The sequence below is a fragment of the Oncorhynchus nerka genome, linkage group LG15 (genome assembly GCF_034236695.1).
Source record: "Oncorhynchus nerka isolate Pitt River linkage group LG15, Oner_Uvic_2.0, whole genome shotgun sequence".
Lineage (NCBI taxonomy): Eukaryota > Metazoa > Chordata > Actinopteri > Salmoniformes > Salmonidae > Oncorhynchus > Oncorhynchus nerka.
The window spans coordinates 67,210,520-67,231,317 of NC_088410.1; the positions used below are offsets into that span (position 1 = coordinate 67,210,520).

Sequence of the window (20,798 nt, forward strand, 5' to 3'; positions counted from 1 at the left end):
GTTATAGACCTATATCCGCCCTGCCTTTCTTAAGACTTCAAAAGCAAAGTTAATTAACAGATCACTGACCATTTCGAATCCCACCGTACCTTCTCCGCTGTGCAATCCGGTTTCCGAGCTGGTCACGGGTGCACCTCAGCCACACTCAAGGTACTAAACGATATCATAAACGACATCGATAAAAGATTGTACTGTGCAGCCGTCTTTATCGACCTGGCCAAGGCTTTCGACTCTGTCAATCACTGTATTCTTATCGGCAGACTCATCAGCCTTGGTTTCTCAAATGACTGCGTCGCCTGGTTCACCAACTACTTTTCAGACAGAGTTCAGCTAACCGATCGCTGCAGCTGTACATAGCTCATCTGTAAATAGCCCATCCAATCTACCTACCTCATCCCCATATTGTTTTTATTTACTTTTCTGCTCTTTTGCAAACCAGTATTTCTACTTGCACATTATCATCTGCACATCTATCACTCCAATGTTAATTTGCTAAATGGTAATTACTTCACTACTATGGCCTATTTATTGCCTTACCTCCTCACGCCGTTTGCACACACTGTATATAGACTTTCTTTTTTGAATTATATTGTGTTATTGACTGTACGTTTGTTTATTCCATGTGTAACTCTGTGTTGTTGTTTGTGTCACACTGCTTTGCTTTATCTTGGCCAGGTCGCAGTTGTAAATGAGAACTTGTTCTCAACTAGCCTACCTGGTTAAATAAAGGTGAAAATAATAAAAAATAAGTAGGCCTAAACGGACAGTTCAGTTCTTTCTATTTCCAGTAACAAGCAGGGAACACAATATATGCTATATACTTGGTATGTAACTTTTTCACTTATGTCTGGCACAAATTTGTGATATGGGGGAGGGGAATGGGCAGGGTACATGCAAATGTAATACTGTAGTTTTTACTATAGTTAAAAAAGTGTTGTGTTTTTACGGACATTACTGTAGTATTTACTACAGTGTTTTTTTGCAGATAATACTGTATAATTTACAATAGGATTCTACAGGATAATACACCATTCTATAGTAAGTACTACACATGATAGAGGGATACTACAGTGTGTAGTATAGTATTCTATAGCATTCTATTGTAAGTACTGTAGACCTCTATAGTAAACTGCAGTATTTTTTCATGTGGGTATACGATATACAGTCATTGGTAGCAGATCATTTTTGGACACCGCACCGCGACAACTGCACGCCCATTGTGGCGCAGAGGGACAATCTGTTCACAAGAGCAGAGAGGCAGCGACACGACTCATTTGCATGAGGCAGCCTAGGAACGAGGACAAGCTGCGCTGCGGTTCTGGTCTGATGAGGCAGCAACAAGGACCAGAAAACATGTACATTTGAGCCACATAAAGGGCGAACAATCCGCGATATGGTTGTCGGAGCATGGAAGCTCCAGAAGACGTGTCGGTCCGGGAACAGCTTTTCCACGACCGAGTCAGAGAGACCATAGTAAGTACAGTCTGTTCTCGTCGACTGCGGTGAAATTGAGAGCTTGCCTGTTGATTGGAGTGCTCTCGCTGCACTGCCGTGATCATCAGTCAGCTGCAAGTGCAATTGTATCTCATAACATTTACAATTTGCTGAATATGTCTGGCTGTAGGTTATTCCAGGAACTTGCTGTTAGAATTTGTCATATTTCTCAATTACCCCTTTGCCCTACCATTACCACTGTATACCTTCAGCGTCCCTCCTGTGTTTTTGATAAAGAAAAATGTGAGGTCATGTTGCTGCTATTCAACCCCAAAATATGCCCCTACTGTAGACTGCTTAAGAATATTGTGCAGCCGTATGCACTTTAATCTTACACCTGTCTACAATGTAACAACAAACATCAGACAGTAACATCAGACAGTTCGATAGTTCACCAAGTAGGCCTGATGCAGGATAGTTATTGCATTCTTGATGACATAAATTACATTTTACTATAATTATTAACACCATTGCCTGTGTACTGGTAGATCCAGATGTTGAAGCATCAACATATCAGCATCAATGAAGTGTACAATGTAGCCTAACTTTAATTGAACCTTAATATTCAGCTCTAAAAACCAAGTCACAATGAGAACCTGGGTATTTGTGGTAAAAATAGGTTATTGCTGCACAGGTATGTGCTCAAAGCACATTATGTTATGGGATGTCAAACCTGTTGCCATTTTTATGTAGTGTAAAATGTCGTTGGACCAGTATTTGTTACATTTGAAACGCATTAAATGTTGTGCTGTATGTGCTCATGTAATCCTGGCATGATGGCTCTATCACCACAGCAGCACAGGGAAGTGACCCATGACCCTGCTTAGCACAGTAGATCTGTCTCTCTTCTGCCTGTCTGACTCACTGATACAGATGACATTAAGTCATTCCAGACTCTCTCTCTCTATTTTCTAACTCTCATTCCTGTGAGTGCATTATAGGCTGCTAATAGCGTTTATCTTTGTGTTTATGTGGGCAATGCGTTTCTATCCACATGCACGTGTGTCCTACGTGCCTTAGGCTGGACAGAGTGTGCAGCCTTTTAATGAAAGTAGTGGTAGTGCTAGTTAAATTTTTCATGACCTACATCTGCCCTTCGAAAGGCTGTTCAGTCTTAACAGGTACAGTGGCATGCATAGTTATCAATAATACCATTCCCCCACTCCTATTTTCCAGTAGGGCTGAATGGACACAACATGGTCTCAATGACAGAGGCATGCATTAGTAGCACAACCTTTCATCACAGAGGTGTGCTTTTTCTCACAGAAATATTCAACAAATACTTGTTGTGTAAAGCACTAACAAGCTAAATATTTGTATGAATATGATGTTTTACCTTTACATCCAAACTTTTAACAACATGTCTGAGACGGTTATCTTTTGTTCTGTCTTTACGACACCAGTGTCCAGCTCACTGACTAATAGGAAATACTGGAGAAATCCTTCAGCACACAGGACTTGAGTTTGTCTAGTGGGCTGGCAGCTTAGCCCAACCTGAAAGTGTTTACACAACTGCAGAGAGGAGGATCGAGACCGACTGAGAGAGGGAGGAAATATTCTGATGTGAAAGTCAGAAATACAGAGAAATACCAGACAGAATGACAGACAGACAGGTGGGGACAGACAGACAGATGGGGAGTGTGCGTCAGAGCTGAGACAGGGAACACTGTTGTCCTCTGGACTAGAGCAGGTGAAGGTGCCCTCAGTGGGGCTCTGTCTATTTGTTCCTTCAGGAGGATAAAAAATATAAGCCTGTGGTGTTTTGTCCTTCACAAAGGACAGTCTTGCTGTGACCGAACATGATGGCTGTGTTTGTTGGGATTGGAGGCTCAACTTAACGTGCATCTATATACAGTATATGCTACTTGTATATGCCGTGGACCTTCAATGGTGCTCCGTATTCTCTCTGTCATTTATTGGCAGTTTGCTCTGATACAGTGGGGCTTTTGTTTGGGGCATTAGCGAGCTGGGCATTAGCTGTTGGGGCTGTTGGGTATAAGCTGGTTAGCATTGTGACATGGGCTATGTTTGCCTTCTCTCCCACATCTCTCTATCAAAGGGTGGATTTACATCAGTAAAATGTGTGTAGTAAGATCTAGCGCTCTTCAACATCAGATGTGCAACTTTTCTGTTTTACACTTTACTTTAGCCTTGGATGTGGTGTGGCCAAAGCCACATTCCAGCTTCATGTGTGTGTGCAGCTATTACCATACTGTAAATACCATAGTATTTAGACAATCAAAATGTTTTCAAATGTATTTTATTTAACTAGGCAAGTAAGTTAAGAATCAAACTCTACAGGAGCTTCTCATCTAAACTATATTCTACATAATGTTGCACATTTGATTAATGCAATGATTCACAAATGTGTGGATCATTTATAATCCTTTTCATTTTCAATTTAGCTAACAGAGCAAGAATGCTGTCTACTGATATTAAGGTACTTCTTGCAGGGACAGGTGGTGTGGGAAAGCCATTGTCTTTACACTATAATACCCAGAGGTAGTGTGGGAGACATCTCTAAAAGGCAGATTTTTGTATCTAGATCTGTCTTTTTACACTACAATATAATCTTTCCTGGAACTAGATTCCATCGTCAAAGTATTGTAGTGTAAAGAGGCCCAAAGTTCAGCTTTGTGGTCTGTGGATTTAAAACCCCTGTCTCCCAAAATCCTCAAACTGCCCACCATCGGCCCCATTCTCTCTGAGCTGTCTGAATGCCCAGGTTGTTTCAGTCCAGCCCAGTTTATTATTCTTCAGCCTGTATCTTAGTACTGGCCAAGGACTGGTTTTAGATGGCTTGCTTTATTACAGAGCAAGTCACACATCATGTACTTTAAGCATCTGAATGTCTCAGTTGGCTATTTGGAGCACTGTGTCACTCTGTAGCATCGTCTTTCAGTTTGGGAATGGGAAATGAATAGTTGTTATTAGGCATTTTCTGCAGTTGCGTATTTATATTGTAGTACATTGCTCTAACAAAGCTTTTACTTGTATACAGCTAAGCCTGCAACTCAACTCTGGTATAATTGCAGTGACATCATCACATTATAACCATCAGATTTATTAGACTCCAAAAAAGACTGGCAAGGACACGACGTCAATCCACACTTAATAAAGAGACAAACATTCAGTGAAAATGTTTTAGAAACTAAGAGTATATTGGATGTGTGAGGTATGGTAGTTCTTAATGCTAAACATGATCTGTTACAACTACTGAGCTCTGCCCTAGTTCATTGGATGTTGGTGTCACTGGGTAGGCTATGAGGTGGGGTATCCAATTCTGCCTTGTCGTTCATCCACACACTAGGTAAGTCTGTGGTGGCTGCCATTTGTGGGTCAAGCTTATCAAATGTACATGATTATACAAGTCAGCAGGCACATCATGTCCAAGTATACATTAGGGGCATCATCACAGACACAGATTCTCTCCCTGTAATAAGGATCACATTCAGATAGGAGTGCTAACATTTACAGTTATAGGATGTAGCTCTGTTTTTATTTACCTTCACAACATGTTATATTAGAGTATTTTATTAGACCACCGGAATATTCTGGAACAGAACATTTACTTACCTACCTCTGATCCCGCAGATATCTCCTTATGTCATATTTATGATATTATGTTTTTCTCTCTCTGTTATTTGTTAACCTGATTGCGTCATCTTTATTCAGACCAGGGTGGGGATATGTTTCTTTGATTCTGGCACAGAACTGCTGCCATTCCTAGTTCCCTAAATTGGAAGAATAGTGTCCTCCATTTTAGAAAATGTCTGGTCATTTCTGTTTTATAGGGGATCGGTGGGTATGTGAGTATTTAGTTTGTTATGTTGTTGGCTTTTTTTGTAATCCCAGCCGGTCTCCTCTCCACTCTCTCGTTGCTTAATCTGGTAATCCTGATCATCTGACCCCCTCTCATCTATCTACTACATAACTAACCCCGATGACCCTGTTTATAAAACCAGGTGCTCAATCACAGTCACAGATTGCCAAAACCTTCATTTGGTAACTAGAAATCCATTCCAATTATGTAATTCTGCATCTGTAATACAGTTAGGCTACCTACAGACAATACAGTATCACTAACCTGGGGATCTTTCATTTTCCGATAATAAACGAGAACTTAATTTTGTTGTAAAGGGAGAGAATGCAGAGTTCAACTTGATTCTACTGATCAGTGATTGATTCACATACATTAGGATGTGCCTCCTGGAATGCAGGCTTGAGGGTAAACTATTGTTTTGAAGGTAGAACCACAAGTGATGATCTGCATTCATCTCGCCACACCTGCAACAATAAATCACTCTTCTGAGTTGTGGCTAAACGGGTTCATAGCATGCGTCTATTGGCTTTTGTTCAGAATTCTTCAAACAAACAGCAAGCTATACAGTTTGACGTGGATGAGAAAATTGACTTTCCACTCCCTAGAATGTGCATGTTTCCTTTCTTATCCTTGTTTTCTCTTTGAAAGTTTAAAGATGCCCAGCTTTGACAGAGGGCATGCATGGTGTTAATCGGGCAACCATAGCAAAAATAAACACAGTGCAGGTAACAGAGAGGGAGATGATTGACTCTCCTGTGTGTTCCTGGGCTCCGTCATCTCTAAGATCATTGGGGTGATGTCTTGATGAACCAGCTGGAGGTTGAAAAGCCTGCCTGTAAATGATCTGCATTAGTGTGACAGAGGACTTGAAGACTTTGTCTGGTGTTTGTTTGCCCTGTGCGAACCTACTCACCTCTGTTATACAGCAACACTCGGGGTCGACAGCAGCGTTGTGTGTATTTTCTCCATAGAGTGAATTCTTGCTTTATAAATGCAAATAGAGATGAGAAAACAAACAACTAGCAACGTGCATGTCCCCGCCCATATGTCTTTTTTCAGCCATCTATTTCTTGTGTGAGGGGGGCAAAATCCACTTGTGTGAGGGGGGCAAAATCCACTTGTGTGAGGGGGGCAAAATCCACTTGTCACTTAAATCTCACTGGACTGATTGCTTTTATTTTACTCCTGTGACTTTTTCATGCATTTGCGTGTGCCTGTTGTTTTTTCCCGTTAACGTTACGACCGCGGATATATTTGTAATGACCTGTCAAACACATCCCAGTATTGGCCATAATGGACTCAATGGAATGCATTGTCTTTCCATTGCATCTATAAGAACACAAAAGTTTTGTTGGGGATTTAACACATCTCGACACTTGCATCATAAGAAAGAGAGGAAAGATAACTTTATTTTGATTGGTGTACATTTTTTTGTGGATTAAAAAAATAAATAATTTGATACAGTTGAAATGTTAACCAATTAGATGCGCTGAATGAAAGCATCTCCTGAAAATGAACAGTTGGATTCTAGTGATATTATGTCTGATTTCGCAAACAATGTAAAGCATGTATAGATAGGTGTAATCTAAAGCCAAGGATGTTGATTTCTAATCTGAGTGTATCCTGCTATTGACACTCTTGTTGAATTATTCAACAGAATGTGACAACAACATGAATTAATGAGTGCAGGGAGGCCTAGACTAGGGATGGCCAACTTGGATGGGGTTGGGGGGCCACAACAAAATCTGAACTCATATGGGGGGGCGCAGTTGCTTGCGGATCTGCGTACCCACATCCATACCCCCTCCCCCACATTGCGAGCAAAACATTTTAGCGTGCCTCCCTCTTGACAGCAGAGAGAACAATCATTTCGTGCAATTCTACACATTTTTACCATTTAGCATTTATTAGAATTGTTTTTAAAACTTGAATCAATTTTGATGACCCGTTGCTACAATGACCGAATAATAAAAGATTGACTTATTCCCACAATTAGCATGGATTAATCATAGGAAGTCTGATCCTAAACGTTGATCTCAGTGTTTTTATCTCCACAGATCTGTGTCCTGCTTTTCATATGTCTCTACATTGTCTCCTATCTGGTCATCACCCACTACAAGAGGAATGCTGAGTTTACCATAGGTATGTGTGAATCTGAGAGGTCACTGGAGTGAAGGCCAGGTCACAGTGGACTGCCAGGTCTGCTGGGTTTCTGTGGCTCAACACTACTGATTTAACTCTAAAAGTAATTGATTGGACTCTTGATAGTTCTGTATGCCTCCCAATGTCCTCCTTTGGTCCTGTACAAGTAGGTGTTGTATTACAGCCAGGACGACCGTATATATGTATACAGTGCCTTCGGAAAGTATTCAGACCCCTTGACTATTTCCAGATTTTGTTACTTTACATCCTTATTCTTAAATGGATTAAATCGTTTTTGTCCCACTTCAATCTAGACACAATACCCCATAATGACACAGCAGAAACAGGTTTTTAGACATTTTTGCTAATTTATGAAAAATACAACACTAAAATATATTTATATAATTATTCAGACCCTTTACTCAATATATTTTTGAAGCACCTTTGGCAGTGAGTCTTAATGAGTATGACGCTACAAGCTTGGTACACTTGTATTTGGGGAGTTTCTCCCATTCTTTTCTGCAGATCCTCTCAAGCTCTGTCAGGTTGTATAGGGAGTGTTGCTGCACAGCTATTTTCAGGTCTCTCCAGAAATGTTTGTTCTGGTTCAAGTCCGGGCTCTGGCTCGGCCACTCAAGGACATTGAGAGACTTGTCTCGAAGCCACTCCTGCGTTGTCTTGGCTGTGTGCTTAGGGTCGTTGTCCTGTTGGAAGGGGAACTGTCACCCCAGTCTGAGGTCCTGAGCGCTCTGGAGTAGTTTTTCATCAAGGATCTCTCTTTACTTTGCTCTGTTCATCTTTCCCTCAATCCTGACTAGTCTTCCAGTCCCTGTCGCGGAAAAACAACCCCACAGCAGCATGATGCTGCCACCACCATGCTTCACCATAGGGATGGCGCCAGGTTTTCTCCAGACGTGATGCTTGGTATTTAGGCCAAAAAGTTCAATCTTGGTTTTATCAGACCAGAGAATGTTGTTTCTCATGATCTGAGAGTCTTTAGGTAACGTTTGGCAAACTCCAAGCGGGCTGTCATGTGCCTTTTACTGAGGAGTGACTTCTGTCTGGCCACTCTAAGATAAAGGCCTGATGGGTGGAGTGCTGCAGAGAGGGTTGTCCTTCTGGAAGTTTCTCCCATCTCCACAGAGAAACTCTAGAACTCAGAGTGACCATTGGGTTCTCGGTCACCTCCCTGACCAAGGCCCTTCTCCCCCGATTGCTCAGGCGGCCAGCTCTAAGAAGAGTGTTGGTGGTTCCAAACTTCATCCATTTCAGATTGATGGAGGCCACTGTATTCTTGGGGACCTTCAACGCTGCAGAATTGTTTTCGTCCCCTTCCCCAGATCTGTGTCTGTCCTGTCTCAGCGTTCTACGGACACTTCCTTCAACCTCATGGCTTGGTTTTTGCTCCGACATGCACTGTCAACTGTGGGACCTTATATAGACCGGTGTGTGCCTTTCCAAATTATGTCCAATCTATTGAATTTACCACCGGTGGACTCAATGATGATCAATGGAAACAGGATACACCTGAGCGCAACTTCGAGTCTCAAAGAAAAGGGTCTGAATACCTACAGTGGGGCAAAAAAGTATTTAGTCAGCCACCAATTGTGCAAGTTCTCCCACTTTAAAAGATGAGAGGCCTGTAATTTTCATCATAAGTACACTTCAACTATGACAGACAAAATGAGAAAATAAATCCAGAAAATCACATTGTAGGATTTTTAATGAATTTATCTGCAAATTATGGTGGAAAATAAGTATTTGGTTAATAACAAAAGTTTCTCAATACTTTGTTATATACCCTTTGTTGGCAATGACAGAGGTCAAACATTTTCTGTAAGTCTTCACAAGGTTTTCACACACTGTTGCTGGTATTTTGGCCCATTCCTCCATGCAGATCTCCTCTGGAGCAGTGATGTTTTGGGGCTGTTGCTGGGCAACACGGACTTTCAACTCCCTCCAAAGATTTTCTATGGGGTTGAGATCTGGAGACTGGCTAGGCCACTCCAGGACCTTGAAATGCTTCTCACGAAGCCACTCCTTCGTTGCCCGGGCGGTGTGTTTGGGATCATTGTCATGCTGAAAGACCCAGCCACGTTTCATCTTCAATGCCCTTGCTGATGGAAGGAGGTTCACTCAAAATCTCACAATACATGGCCCCATTCATTCTTTCCTTTACACGGATCAGTCGTCCTGGTCCCTTTGCAGAAAAACAGCCCCAAAGCATGATGTTTCCACCCCCGTGCTTCACAGTAGGTATGGTGTTCTTTTGATGCAACTCAGCATTCTTTGTCCTCCAAACACGACGAGTTGAGTTTTAACCAAAAAGTTATATTTTGGTTTCATCTGACGATATGACATTCTCCCAATCTTCTTCTGGATCATCCAAATACTCTCTAGCAAACTTCAGACTGGCCTGGACATGTAATGGCTTAAGCAGGGGGACACCTCTGGCACTGCAGGATTTGAGTCCCTGGCGGCATAGTGTGTTACTGATGGTAGCCTATGTTACTTTGGTCCCAGCTCTCTGCAGGTCATTCCCTAGGTCCCCTCATGTGGTTCTGGGATTTTTGCTCACCGTTCTTGTGATCATTTTGACCCCACGGGGTGAGATCTTGCGTGGAGCCCCAGATCGAGGGAGATTATCAGTGGTCTTGTATGTCTTCCATTTTCTAATAATTGCTCCCACAGTTGATTTCTTCAAACCAAGCTGCTTACCTATTGCAGATTCAGTCTTCCCAGTCTGGTGCAGGTCTACAATTTTGTTTCTGGTGTCCTTTGACAGCTCTTTGGTCTTGGCAATAGTGGAGTTTGGAGTGTGACTGTTTGAGGTTGTGGACAGGTTTTTTTTATACTGATAACAAGTTCAAACCGGTGCCATTAATACGGGTAATGAGTGGAGGACAGAGGAGCCTCTTAAAGAATAAGTTACAGGTCTGTGAGAGCCAGAAATCTTGCTTGTTTGTAGGTGACCAAATACTTATTTTTCCACCATAACTTGCAAATAAATTCATTAAAATCCTACAATGTGATTTTCTGGGTTTTCTTTTCTCATTTTGTCTGTCATAGTTGAAGTGTACCTATGAGGAAAATTACAGGCCTCTCTCATCTTTTAAAGTGGGAGAACTTGCACAATTGGTGGCTGACTAAATACTTTTTTTGCCCCACTGTATGTAAATAAGCTCTTTCTGTTTTTTATATTTAATACATTTGCAAAAATGTCTAACTTGTTTTTGTTTTGCCATTATGGGGTATTGTGTGTAGATTGCAGAGGATTTTAAAATGTGGTTCATCCATTTTAGAATAAGGCTGTAATGTAACAAAATGTGGAAAACGTCAAGGGGTCTGAATACTTTCCAAAGGCACTGAATATGCATATATCAGAATATGTTTGCCCTTGCTTCACATGGCTGTGTATAGATTTTGTATGTCTATATAAACAAGTTGTTGTTTACTATGAAGGAATCATAACTAATATATGTGTGCAGGCATGAGCTAGGGTGTTTTTCACTGCAGCCGCCCCCACCTCACTTGTGAGTGCATGTTTCCATTATGAATTTACACCAAGCGTTGGTATGGTGGACAGGATGCTTTCCAAAATACACTCTGGTACAAATTACAGCCAGAGCCTGTTATGCAACCTCCCTTGGTCTCCCGGATCCTCTGTCCTGTTAGACTGGGCGAGGGGCGCAAGGAATGTTCCCCTGGGATAATAATACGCTCCGTAGGGCATACACAGTGCACAACAACCCCCAAACAACACACTTGGACACACACACACAGAACCAGCGCCCACCTAGTCAGGAATATACGGTTTGCGGCACCCCTTGGACAGCCAATATAGGTGTGTGGACTGGGGGTTTTCACAAACCAGATGTTTCTGGCTATGGTTCCATTCTAGTAATGTCTCTTGTGTAGTGTGTAAACCATGTAGGACGCCAGAGAGAGAGAAGTAAGGGGGAAACGGAGACCTCCATGGGTTTTACTTTAACCAACAAAGGACTCTGTACTTAGGCTGTCTATCCAGTCTTAATTTGCTGGTACAAAAACAATGGGGTACGGAATAAGCCTCAACTTCGAAGCCTGTGTCAAATATGATAATTCCGTTTTTATGACAAAATTCTTAATCGTAAGAGGTCGGGTTAGCAAATTGTTCAATACCACCCCCACCCCTTTCCCAACACTTGCACATGTGTACTAATTTGTGCACTGATTTGTTCAGTTGTTGGAAATAGCTGGCTGATCTGATCAGTCACAGATCAGGGCCATACACATATGGGGCCCAGAGATCTTCAAACAATGTATTACTGTACTTTGATAAAGATTAGCGTTTTGCTTTTGGGCAATTTAATTTCAGAAAGAACCTATTATTACCGGTTCCTGGTTTGTAGCCTGCAGCATAAACACACACACAGCCATACACACACACACAGCCATACACACAGACACACACTGTACGTAGGCCTACACAATAATTTGTTTTGCTTGATCACACACTCTTCCACACATGTGCAAACATGTTTGTCGTTTATAGTTGTTACTCTAAGAACAGTTTTAGCCTGCAGGTGTTTGTTAGAATCAGTGGTGTAGTGGTGCCTGGAGAAGTGGGTATTTTGCCAACATTTTTCCAAACGGCCTGAAGGAAACACACCGTGTGAAAACTTCTATGAGAAACAGTGACATACTCTTTGAAATGATGAATCCCATACTGGTCTTTCACAGTCAGACCAACCCAAGCTGTACTGTGCAGTAGGCTAATAGTAGGCCTACTATTGAAACGGATCAACTGAGTCAGTAATTCACCGGTTTCAGATCCCCCCCTAAAAAAAGTCAGGTATTCGTTCTCAAAGTCACACAATTTTGTTGATTTTCTGTAAAAAAAAAATAAGAAAGTATGTTCTAAGTCTAACAATGCTTACTTAAACCACTTGAGGTCTGAGAAAAATCTAAGAAATTAGATTTTTTTTTAGAGTAGTTGACCTTTAATTCAAGTGTGCAGGCACCTAGCACTATTGTTTTATAAGCAGTGTTTCTGTAGCACATGAGATGGAGTTTGCATAAGAAATGGCACTAGATTGCTTGATTAAAATAATCATCATGATATCATTCTGACAGGTAGGCATGTGCTACTTTGTAGCTAGTTAACATTTAATAGAGCAGGTTTTTGGGAAAGGCTTTCCATCGACTAGAAGACAGTTATGCCTGTCTTTCACATCACTATATTTTCCTGTTCCTTCATTTGTTTGAAACCTGGACATTCTGCTTCATATTATGAGGCGTGTCTTACCTTGCTTGAAAATTGCCTATGGCCAAAATCCCACCATATACATGTGGAGGCAATTATTCTTATGAAGACTTCTCCTGTTCTATTGGTTTTCTTTCAAAGTTCTTTCATTGTCTAACCCATGGTGGTTGTTGCATCTTTAAAGCCCCCCTCTTTCTAACAGATCTTTACATCTGTCCATGAAACCGCTTGCATGTGCGGTGAGCATTTTGGAACAGTGGTTTCACACAAATTGCATTTTGGAACAGTCACGCGTAAGCCTACTGCCCTGTGTACATTGCTGGGCCTAAAAAGGTATACCTACGTATGTATACCCTCCACTACACCACTGGTGAGAATTGAGCAATGTGTGCTTGTCGCCCTTCGGGAATTTAGGGGAAGGAGGTCTTGTCTTTGATCAGGTTCTCAGCTTCTTGCCCAGCCTGTCTAACCCCTCAACCCCACACACGTTTTCCTCTTCTGTAAGCCATACTAACAATTGCGTTGTGTTCTTTAAATTGTAGATAACAGTGAAGATGCAACAGTCAACAAAATTGCGTGAGTAACTTTGAACAATAGAGGCTTTATTACCACCAATCATATCTATTCTGCCACAGAATGTCAGAAAACCAATATACTGAACCTACCTACATATTTGATATTTCTATGTATCATATGGGACTGCTGCTTCTTTGGTAAAAAAAAAATCTAATTTTCTCTCTGTCTTTCTCTAGGCTGTGGCTCTGTACGTTCACTCTCTCTGTCTCTGTGGGCGCTGTTCTACTCCTACCACTCTCCATCTTGTCCAACGAGGTCCTGCTCTCCTTCCCACAGAGCTACTACATGCAGTGGCTTAACGGATCCCTTATACACGGTAAACACACACACAAGCAGCTACATTAACATACACACACACCTGACTGACACACCTGACGCATACAGACATTTTGTTTGTACGAAGGATGAATGACAGTTTAAAGTCATGTGCTAATGAAAGATCTTCTCAGCAGGTAGTTGGTTCAGTGCATATGCTTCACATATTTGCTTTCCCTTTTCATTTGTTCAGAGATTTTGCAGTCCACCACAGGTTGCTACGGGTGTAGCTATTACCTTTACTCAGTGGTGATAAGACTACAGATACGAGCTCCTCAGAGCCTTGAACTTTTAAAACTAACGTTTATGAAACTCCACTAGAGACCTCACTCTTAGAACAATAGGTTCCATAAGGGTTCTTTGGCTGTCCCCATAGGAGAACCCTTTTTGGTTCCAGGTAGAACCCTTTTGGGTTCCATGTAGGACCCTATGTGGAAAGGGTTCTAGTTGGAACAAAAATAGTTTCTTCAAAGGGTTCTCCTATGGGGATAGCCGAAGAACCCTTTTAGATTCTAGATAGAAAAAAAGGCTCTAAGAGTGTATCGCATGTAGAGAGTGACCTCTCACTGTCTGTCTCCATCTCTCAATGCAGGACTGTGGAATATAGTCTTCCTCTTCTCCAACCTATCCCTGGTCTTCCTCCTGCCCTTTGCCTACTTCTTCACTGAGTCTGAGGGCTTCGCTGGATCCAAAAAGGTACCTGCTTCAGTGACAGAGCAGACTGGTAGCAGTAGTGCTCGAGCCAAATCCACTGAGTGTTGTGATGACATGATGAGTTGGCTGAAGCACAAACAGACTTGGACCAGGCTAATGAAAGAGCATCATGTATATGTACACTGTGCTCTTTCCATGACACAGACTGACCAGGTGAATCCAGGTCAAAGCTAAAATCCCTTATTGATATTGTTAAATCCAGTTCAATCAGTGTAGATGAAGGGGAGGAGACAGATTCAAGAAGGATTTTTAAACCTCGAGTCAATTGACACATGGATAGGCAGTAGGTGCCAGGTGCACTGGTTTGAGTGTGTCAAGAACTGCAACGCTGCTGGGTTTTTCACACTCAACAGTTTGCTGTGTGTATGAAGAATGGTCCACCACTCAAAGGACATCTAGCCAACTTAACACAACTGTGGGGAAACATTGGAATCAACATGGGCCAGGATCCCTGTGGAACGCTTTCGACACCTTGTAGAGTCCATGCCCCGACGAATTGAGGCTGTTTTTAGGGAAAAGGGGGTCCAACTCGATATTAGGTGTTCCTAGTGTTTTTGTACACTCAGTGTATATAACATGTGGTATAACGTTTGTATACCCTCTGTACACAGGGTGTGATGGCCCGTCTGTATGAGACAGCAGTAGTCCTCTTCCTCCTGACCCTGCTCGTGTTGGGGATGGTGTGGGTGGCATCAGCCATCCTTGATGACAACATGGCCAGACAAAGTCTTTATGGTAAAACAACCCCCTTCTCGTCCTCCCTCTCTCTCTCTCTCTCTCTCTCTCTCTCGATCTCTCCCCCTTTTCTCTCACTTTCACATCCTTAAAACTGTTTTATGTGCTTTTTATCTTTTACCTGCCACCTCTTCTCATATTTAGTCTGTTGCTGTTGTTAACTGCAAATGTGAAATGTAAGTTTAATTCCTAAATGTATCTGTAATGTGTTAAATCGTTTGTCTCTCAGATCTGTGGGAATATTACCTGCCTTATCTGTACTCCTGCATATCCTTGTTCGGAGTCCTGCTGCTGTTGTGTAAGTACAGTACATGTTTACCCAGTGCCGGGCCGGGGGCATTTCATAAATATGAGGATGACGGTGTATTTCTATATTATATGATTGTATCCCCTGTGTCTCCCACAGTATGCACTCCTCTAGGACTATCACGCATGTTCAGCGTCACAGGAAGGCTACTGGTCAAACCCAGGGTGAGTGTGTCTGTGTAAGACTCATGTGTGTTTTTGTCCTTAAGTTTATGTGCTGTCTGTACAGCTCTGGAAAAGATTAAGAGACCACTGCAAAATTATCACTTTCTCTGGTTTTACTATTTATAGGTATGTGTTTGGGTAAAATTATTTTGTTTTGTTTTATTCTATAAACTTCTTACAGCATTTCTCCCAAATTCCAAATCAAAATATTGTCATTTAGAGCATTTATTTGCAGAAAATGACAACTGGTCAAAATAACAAAAACGATGCAGTGTTGTCAGACCTCGAATAACGCAAAGAAAATAACTTCATATTCATTTTTAAACAACACAATACTAATGTTTTAACTTAGGAAGAGTTCAGAAATTAATATTTGATGGAATAACCCTGATTTTCAATCACAGATTTAATGCGTCTTGGCATGCTCTCCACCAGTCTTAATCATATTCCAGAGGTTTTCAACGGGGTTCAGGTCTGGAGATTGGGCTGGTCATGACAGGGTCTTGATTTGGTGGTCCTACATCCACACCTTGATTTACCTGGCTGTGTGGCATGGAGCATTGTCCTGCTGGAAAAACCAATCCTCAGAGTTGGGGAACATTGTCAGAGCAGAAGGAAGCAAGTTTTGGTAAAATAAACTGCTAATTTTGCAGTTCAATTCTTTCCAGAGCTGTATATAGCTTTGTGTATAGGTGTACCCCATTGTATGTGTGTGGTGTTGGTATGTACTGTATGTGTGTGGTGTTGGTATGTACTGTATGTGCTGGTCTGAGTCAATGTCTTCCATCATCAGTTGCTGGAGGACCTTGATGAGACAATGAGTTGTGCTGAGTTTGAAGAGGCCTCTCTATCCAGGAACCTCACTAGTAAGTCTCATGACATAACGTACTGTATATCCATGATATAACATATGCCAATTTTATGCCATAATTTGTCCCTTTCATGCATAATTAAAGTGATGTTATTTATCTTTAAAGGGAATGAATAGAAGCTTATCACAAAATTACAACTCTTTCTTTCCTCTGTAGGTGGGACCTCGTTATGGATTAATGTGAATGCAGAGGTTCTGAGGAACCGGTTCCTCAACATTCAGGCCCAGCGGATTGCTCTGGGTAAGAACTAGAGGTCGACCGACTATGATTTTTCAATTCCGATACCGATTTATTGGAGGACCAAAAAAAGCAGATAACCATTAATCGGATGTTTTAAATATTTTTTTATATATATTTGTAACAATGACAATTACAACAATACTGAAACCCAGTGTTGGAGAAGAAAGTAAAAGTGCAATATGAGCCATGTAAAAAAGCTAACGTTTAAGTTCCTTGCTCCTAACATATGAAAGCTTGTGGTTCCTTTTAACATGAGTCTTCAATATTCCCAGTTAAGATGTTTTAGGTTGTAGTTATTATAGGAATTATAGGACAATTTCTCTCTATAACATTTGTATTTCACAGACCTTTGACTATTGTATGTTCTTATAGGCACCATAGTATTGCCAGCCTAATCTCGGAAGTTGATAGGCTTGAAGTCATAAACAGCGCTGTGCTACAAGCATAGCGAAAAGTTGCTGGCAAACGGAGGAGTTCGGTTTGAATAAATGCTTACGAGCCTGCTGCTGCCTACCACCGCTCAGTCAGACTGCTCTATCAAATCATAGACTTAATTATAATATAATAACACACAGAAATATGAGCCTTAGGTCATTAATATGGTCATATCCGGAAACTATAATTTTGAAAACAAAACGTTTATTCTTTCAGTGAAATACGGAACCGTTCCGTATTTTATTGAACGGGTGGCAACCCTAAGTCTAAATATTGCTGTTACATTGCACAACCTTCAATGTTATGTCATAATTATGTAAAATTCTGGCAAATGAATTATGGTCTTTGTTAGGAAGAAATGGTCTTCACACAGTTCGCAACGAGTCAGGCGGCCTAAACTGCTGCATATACACTGATTCTGCTTATACTGAACGCAAGAGAAGTGACACAATTTCAGGCACCGCATTGATTATATGCAACGCAGGACAAGCTAGATAAACTAGTAATATCATCAACCATGTGTAGTTAACTAGTGATTATGTTAAAATTGATTGTTTTTTATGAGATAAGTTTAATGCTAGCTAGCAGCTGCACTCGCATAACAGGTGGTCAGCCTGCCACGCAGTCTCCTCATGGATTACAATATAATCGGCCATAATCGGAGTCCAAAAATGCCAATTACCGATTGTTATGAAAACTTGAAATCGGCCCTAATTAATCGGCCATTCCGAGTAATCGGTCGATCTCTAGTAAGAGGTCATTGACTTTCCTAGAAACACAGAACATGTCCTACCCTACGAGGCCTGGCCAGGAAGACTGGCTATAATTAGGGCCTGGAGTTTGTCACCTGGTCAGGAAAAACTCCAAACGATAAAAAGACTGGGATTCTCAGACACTAACTCTGGATTTCTGTTTTTGCCTTCAGAGATAAGGAAGAGAGCGTCACCATGGCAGCGTAACCTAGGATACCCATTGGCCATGCTGTTGCTGCTGGCTGTAACGGTGAGGAGAGGCAGACTCACCACTCATCTCGCCTCCTCATTCAAAATGTTGTGTGTATTTTGATGTGAGTGTTGTTCTCTTTCCCAGGTGGTGTGTGTGCTTATTGTGTGTTACCATGTGGTGGAGTTGCTGTTTGACGATACAGCTATGCCTCGAGGGATGGAGGTGAGGGGATGCTTTCCTTTACAAGCAATAACTAATAATTCAGCAAATATCTAATTTAATTCAAACAAAGATATGTTGTTGCTACTAGTTCTTGCCTTGTAACTTTTTAAGGGACACTGTATAGCATAGTAGAGCTATAGTAGACCTGTATACACTATGAAACAGAGTTTATATAATTAAACAGAACAGAGTTTATATAATGTGTGTACTATTGACATTTTAATTGTATTATCACAGGATGTAAATAGTATTAACTTTCTTTCTCTCTCTTCTTGAAGGACCCTCTCCTGGGAGCTGCCTCGTTCTCCATGTTCGGTTCGTTAGGGGCTGCAGTGCAGGTGATCCTCATCCTGTATCTCATGATCTCCTCAGTAGTGGGTTTCTACAGCTCCCCACTGTTCACTGGACTACGCCCCCGCGCACAGGACACCACACTGACACAGGTACACACAGGTACACACACACACTGGCACACACACACTGCTCGCTCTCTCTTCCGTGGGGCATTCTCATAATAACCCAACTTTCTTCCTCTCTTTTCTCAGATTATTGGGAACTGTGTTTCTCTTTTGGTGCTCAGCTCAGCTCTGCCTGTATTTTCTAGGACTTTGGGTAAGTCTGCAGAGGAGGACTTGGTGTCAGGTGCTCTTGTCTGACAGACTGACATACATATAAAACACCAACAAATGGATGCTTTTTCTAAACATTAACCATTGAATGGTTTGGTCCTTTGGTCTTGATGATTCAGGGATCACCCGGTTTGATCTGCTGGGAGACTTTGGTCGGTTTAACTGGCTGGGAAACTTCCACATCGTCTTCCTGTATAACATACTGTTTGCCGGGCTGACCTCTGCCTGTCTGATCAACACTCTCACATGGACTGTACAGAGGGAACTCATCAGAGCATTCGGTATGTTGGGGTCACACACAGATACACAACCCTGCATGCATGTACACATGCTCACACACGTTGTGAATCGGCTGATTCCCTAATCTGGTCCTCTATCTCGTCACAGGGCTGCATAAACTGCCGTCGACTGTGTCCCGCTCCACCATCCCACTCAGGCTCCTATTGGCTAATGGACTCTCAAAGATTCAGTGACACTTGAACAAGCCAATGACCATGGCTAACCAAAGTGAGTTTACCAGAAATCAGTGTCCCCAAATATTGAGCGGATGTAAACTCTCATTGAAAGATTGACCTGTTTGCTGATGGTCGACTGGTGATCCTGTCACCACTGATATGAGAAGAGGATGAAACTTGATTAGATGAAACATATCGTCTGATCAGGAATGGACTTGGACCTCAGACATGATCATACATACAGAGAATAGGTACAGGTACTGCGCCAAAGGGGACCAATGCAATTTGTCTCCTTTTCTGTCAGGTCTATAACGGAGTAAGTGAGAAATAAAATAAAAAAGAAGAGGGAGACAATGGTGAAGAAAACAAAATGAACAGAAAGGGAGCAAGAATTTAGGTTTCTATGCGTAGAGTATGGAGATGGTCATCTTCGAGTCCCAAGGTCATTCCCAATATATGAACACTTCATAGACATCCAAAGTGACTTCTGCTGAAATGTCTGCCAATCTCAAAACATATGGATCCCTGACTCTTTGACTGGAAGGAACTCCACAAGAACTTCAGCTCTATGTACTTCTTTAGATCTGGCTTTTCCTCTCTTGCACTTATGACCTTATTTATTATTCAAATGATTTATTCTGCTGTGTCAACTTGTGAACATCATATCACTTCTTTCTGTTGTCCTTTAATGGAATGTTTTGGAAAGAAGAAGATGTCTGCATGGTGTCAAAGAATAACAGTAAATCGGTTAACAGTAATGAAAGTAAGGGACGGGTACAGTAACTCTACTTCTATGCATATGGCCAATTCTACTATACTCCTTTTTAGTATATCATTCTCATTTACACATTTGTATCACAACCTTGTGTAATAGGGACAGTTTATTGTTGGACTGAAAAAGTTGGACAGCTGCCTTTTGTGACGAGAACAGCAACATACAATGCTTAGCACCATGGCGCTAAAGGCAATTTAAGGTAGAGACCGGAAACAATGGCCTGGAAGTTAAGACCAAGTTAAACTGTGATGTGTGTGTTTATGTGCCTGTGTTTGAGTAAAAGAGTGCCTGTGTGTGTGTTTGTGTCTGTCAGTGTACATTCGTTTTTTGTGCAATGTTGCATTAATGCATGGAGATTTTTCTCCAATATCTCAAGTTCCTTTCATTTTTTAAAATCACGTTTTTATTTTTTATTATGAGTTTGTGTCAATAGATTTATTTTGACATCAAGTGAATGTTCATGTGTTTGTCTCACAGGGGTAAAACCTCTCCTGAATCGTCCAAATGTCTTGTCATTAAAATGCCAGAACAGTAGGCTACTACATGTTAAATTGTCTTGTAAAACTGTATGCTTTACTATGATGTATGATTGTTAGCTAGCTATACATTTCAACTCTGGTTAAAAGTATATGAAAATAGTTTTTGTAAGGACTCTTTACTGGAATAAATATTTTCAGTCTATTTCTTATACCATTGTTTCTATTTTTTGC

General features: G+C 41.4%; 1 protein-coding gene across 1 annotated transcript; it reads left to right on the forward strand.

The window, feature by feature from the left end:
- The first annotated feature begins 1,208 nt into the window (after positions 1 to 1,208).
- On the forward strand, positions 1,209 to 20,776 carry LOC115143166 (limb region 1 homolog-like protein). Its single transcript, XM_029683297.2, has 16 exons — positions 1,209 to 1,473; positions 7,375 to 7,459; positions 13,247 to 13,280; positions 13,457 to 13,596; positions 14,188 to 14,291; positions 14,921 to 15,044; positions 15,274 to 15,342; positions 15,451 to 15,515; positions 16,309 to 16,381; positions 16,544 to 16,627; positions 17,988 to 18,064; positions 18,152 to 18,229; positions 18,508 to 18,672; positions 18,775 to 18,841; positions 18,978 to 19,139; positions 19,246 to 20,776. The coding sequence occupies exons 1-16, from the start codon at positions 1,408 to 1,410 to the stop codon at positions 19,329 to 19,331; spliced, it is 1,479 nt and encodes a 492-aa protein (XP_029539157.1). The 5' UTR covers positions 1,209 to 1,407; the 3' UTR covers positions 19,332 to 20,776.
- The last annotated feature ends 22 nt before the right edge of the window (positions 20,777 to 20,798 follow it).

Excerpts from the sequence above, each read along its gene's own strand:
- LOC115143166 (XM_029683297.2), top strand. The coding sequence starts at position 1,408 with ATGGAAGCTCCAGAAGACGTGTCGGTCCGGGAACAGCTTTTCCACGAC. Across the intron at positions 15,516-16,308 it reads GGCTACTGGTCAAACCCAGG|TTGCTGGAGGACCTTGATGA; the intron begins GTGAGTGTGTCT and ends TTCCATCATCAG. Across the intron at positions 18,673-18,774 it reads AGGACACCACACTGACACAG|ATTATTGGGAACTGTGTTTC; the intron begins GTACACACAGGT and ends CTCTTTTCTCAG.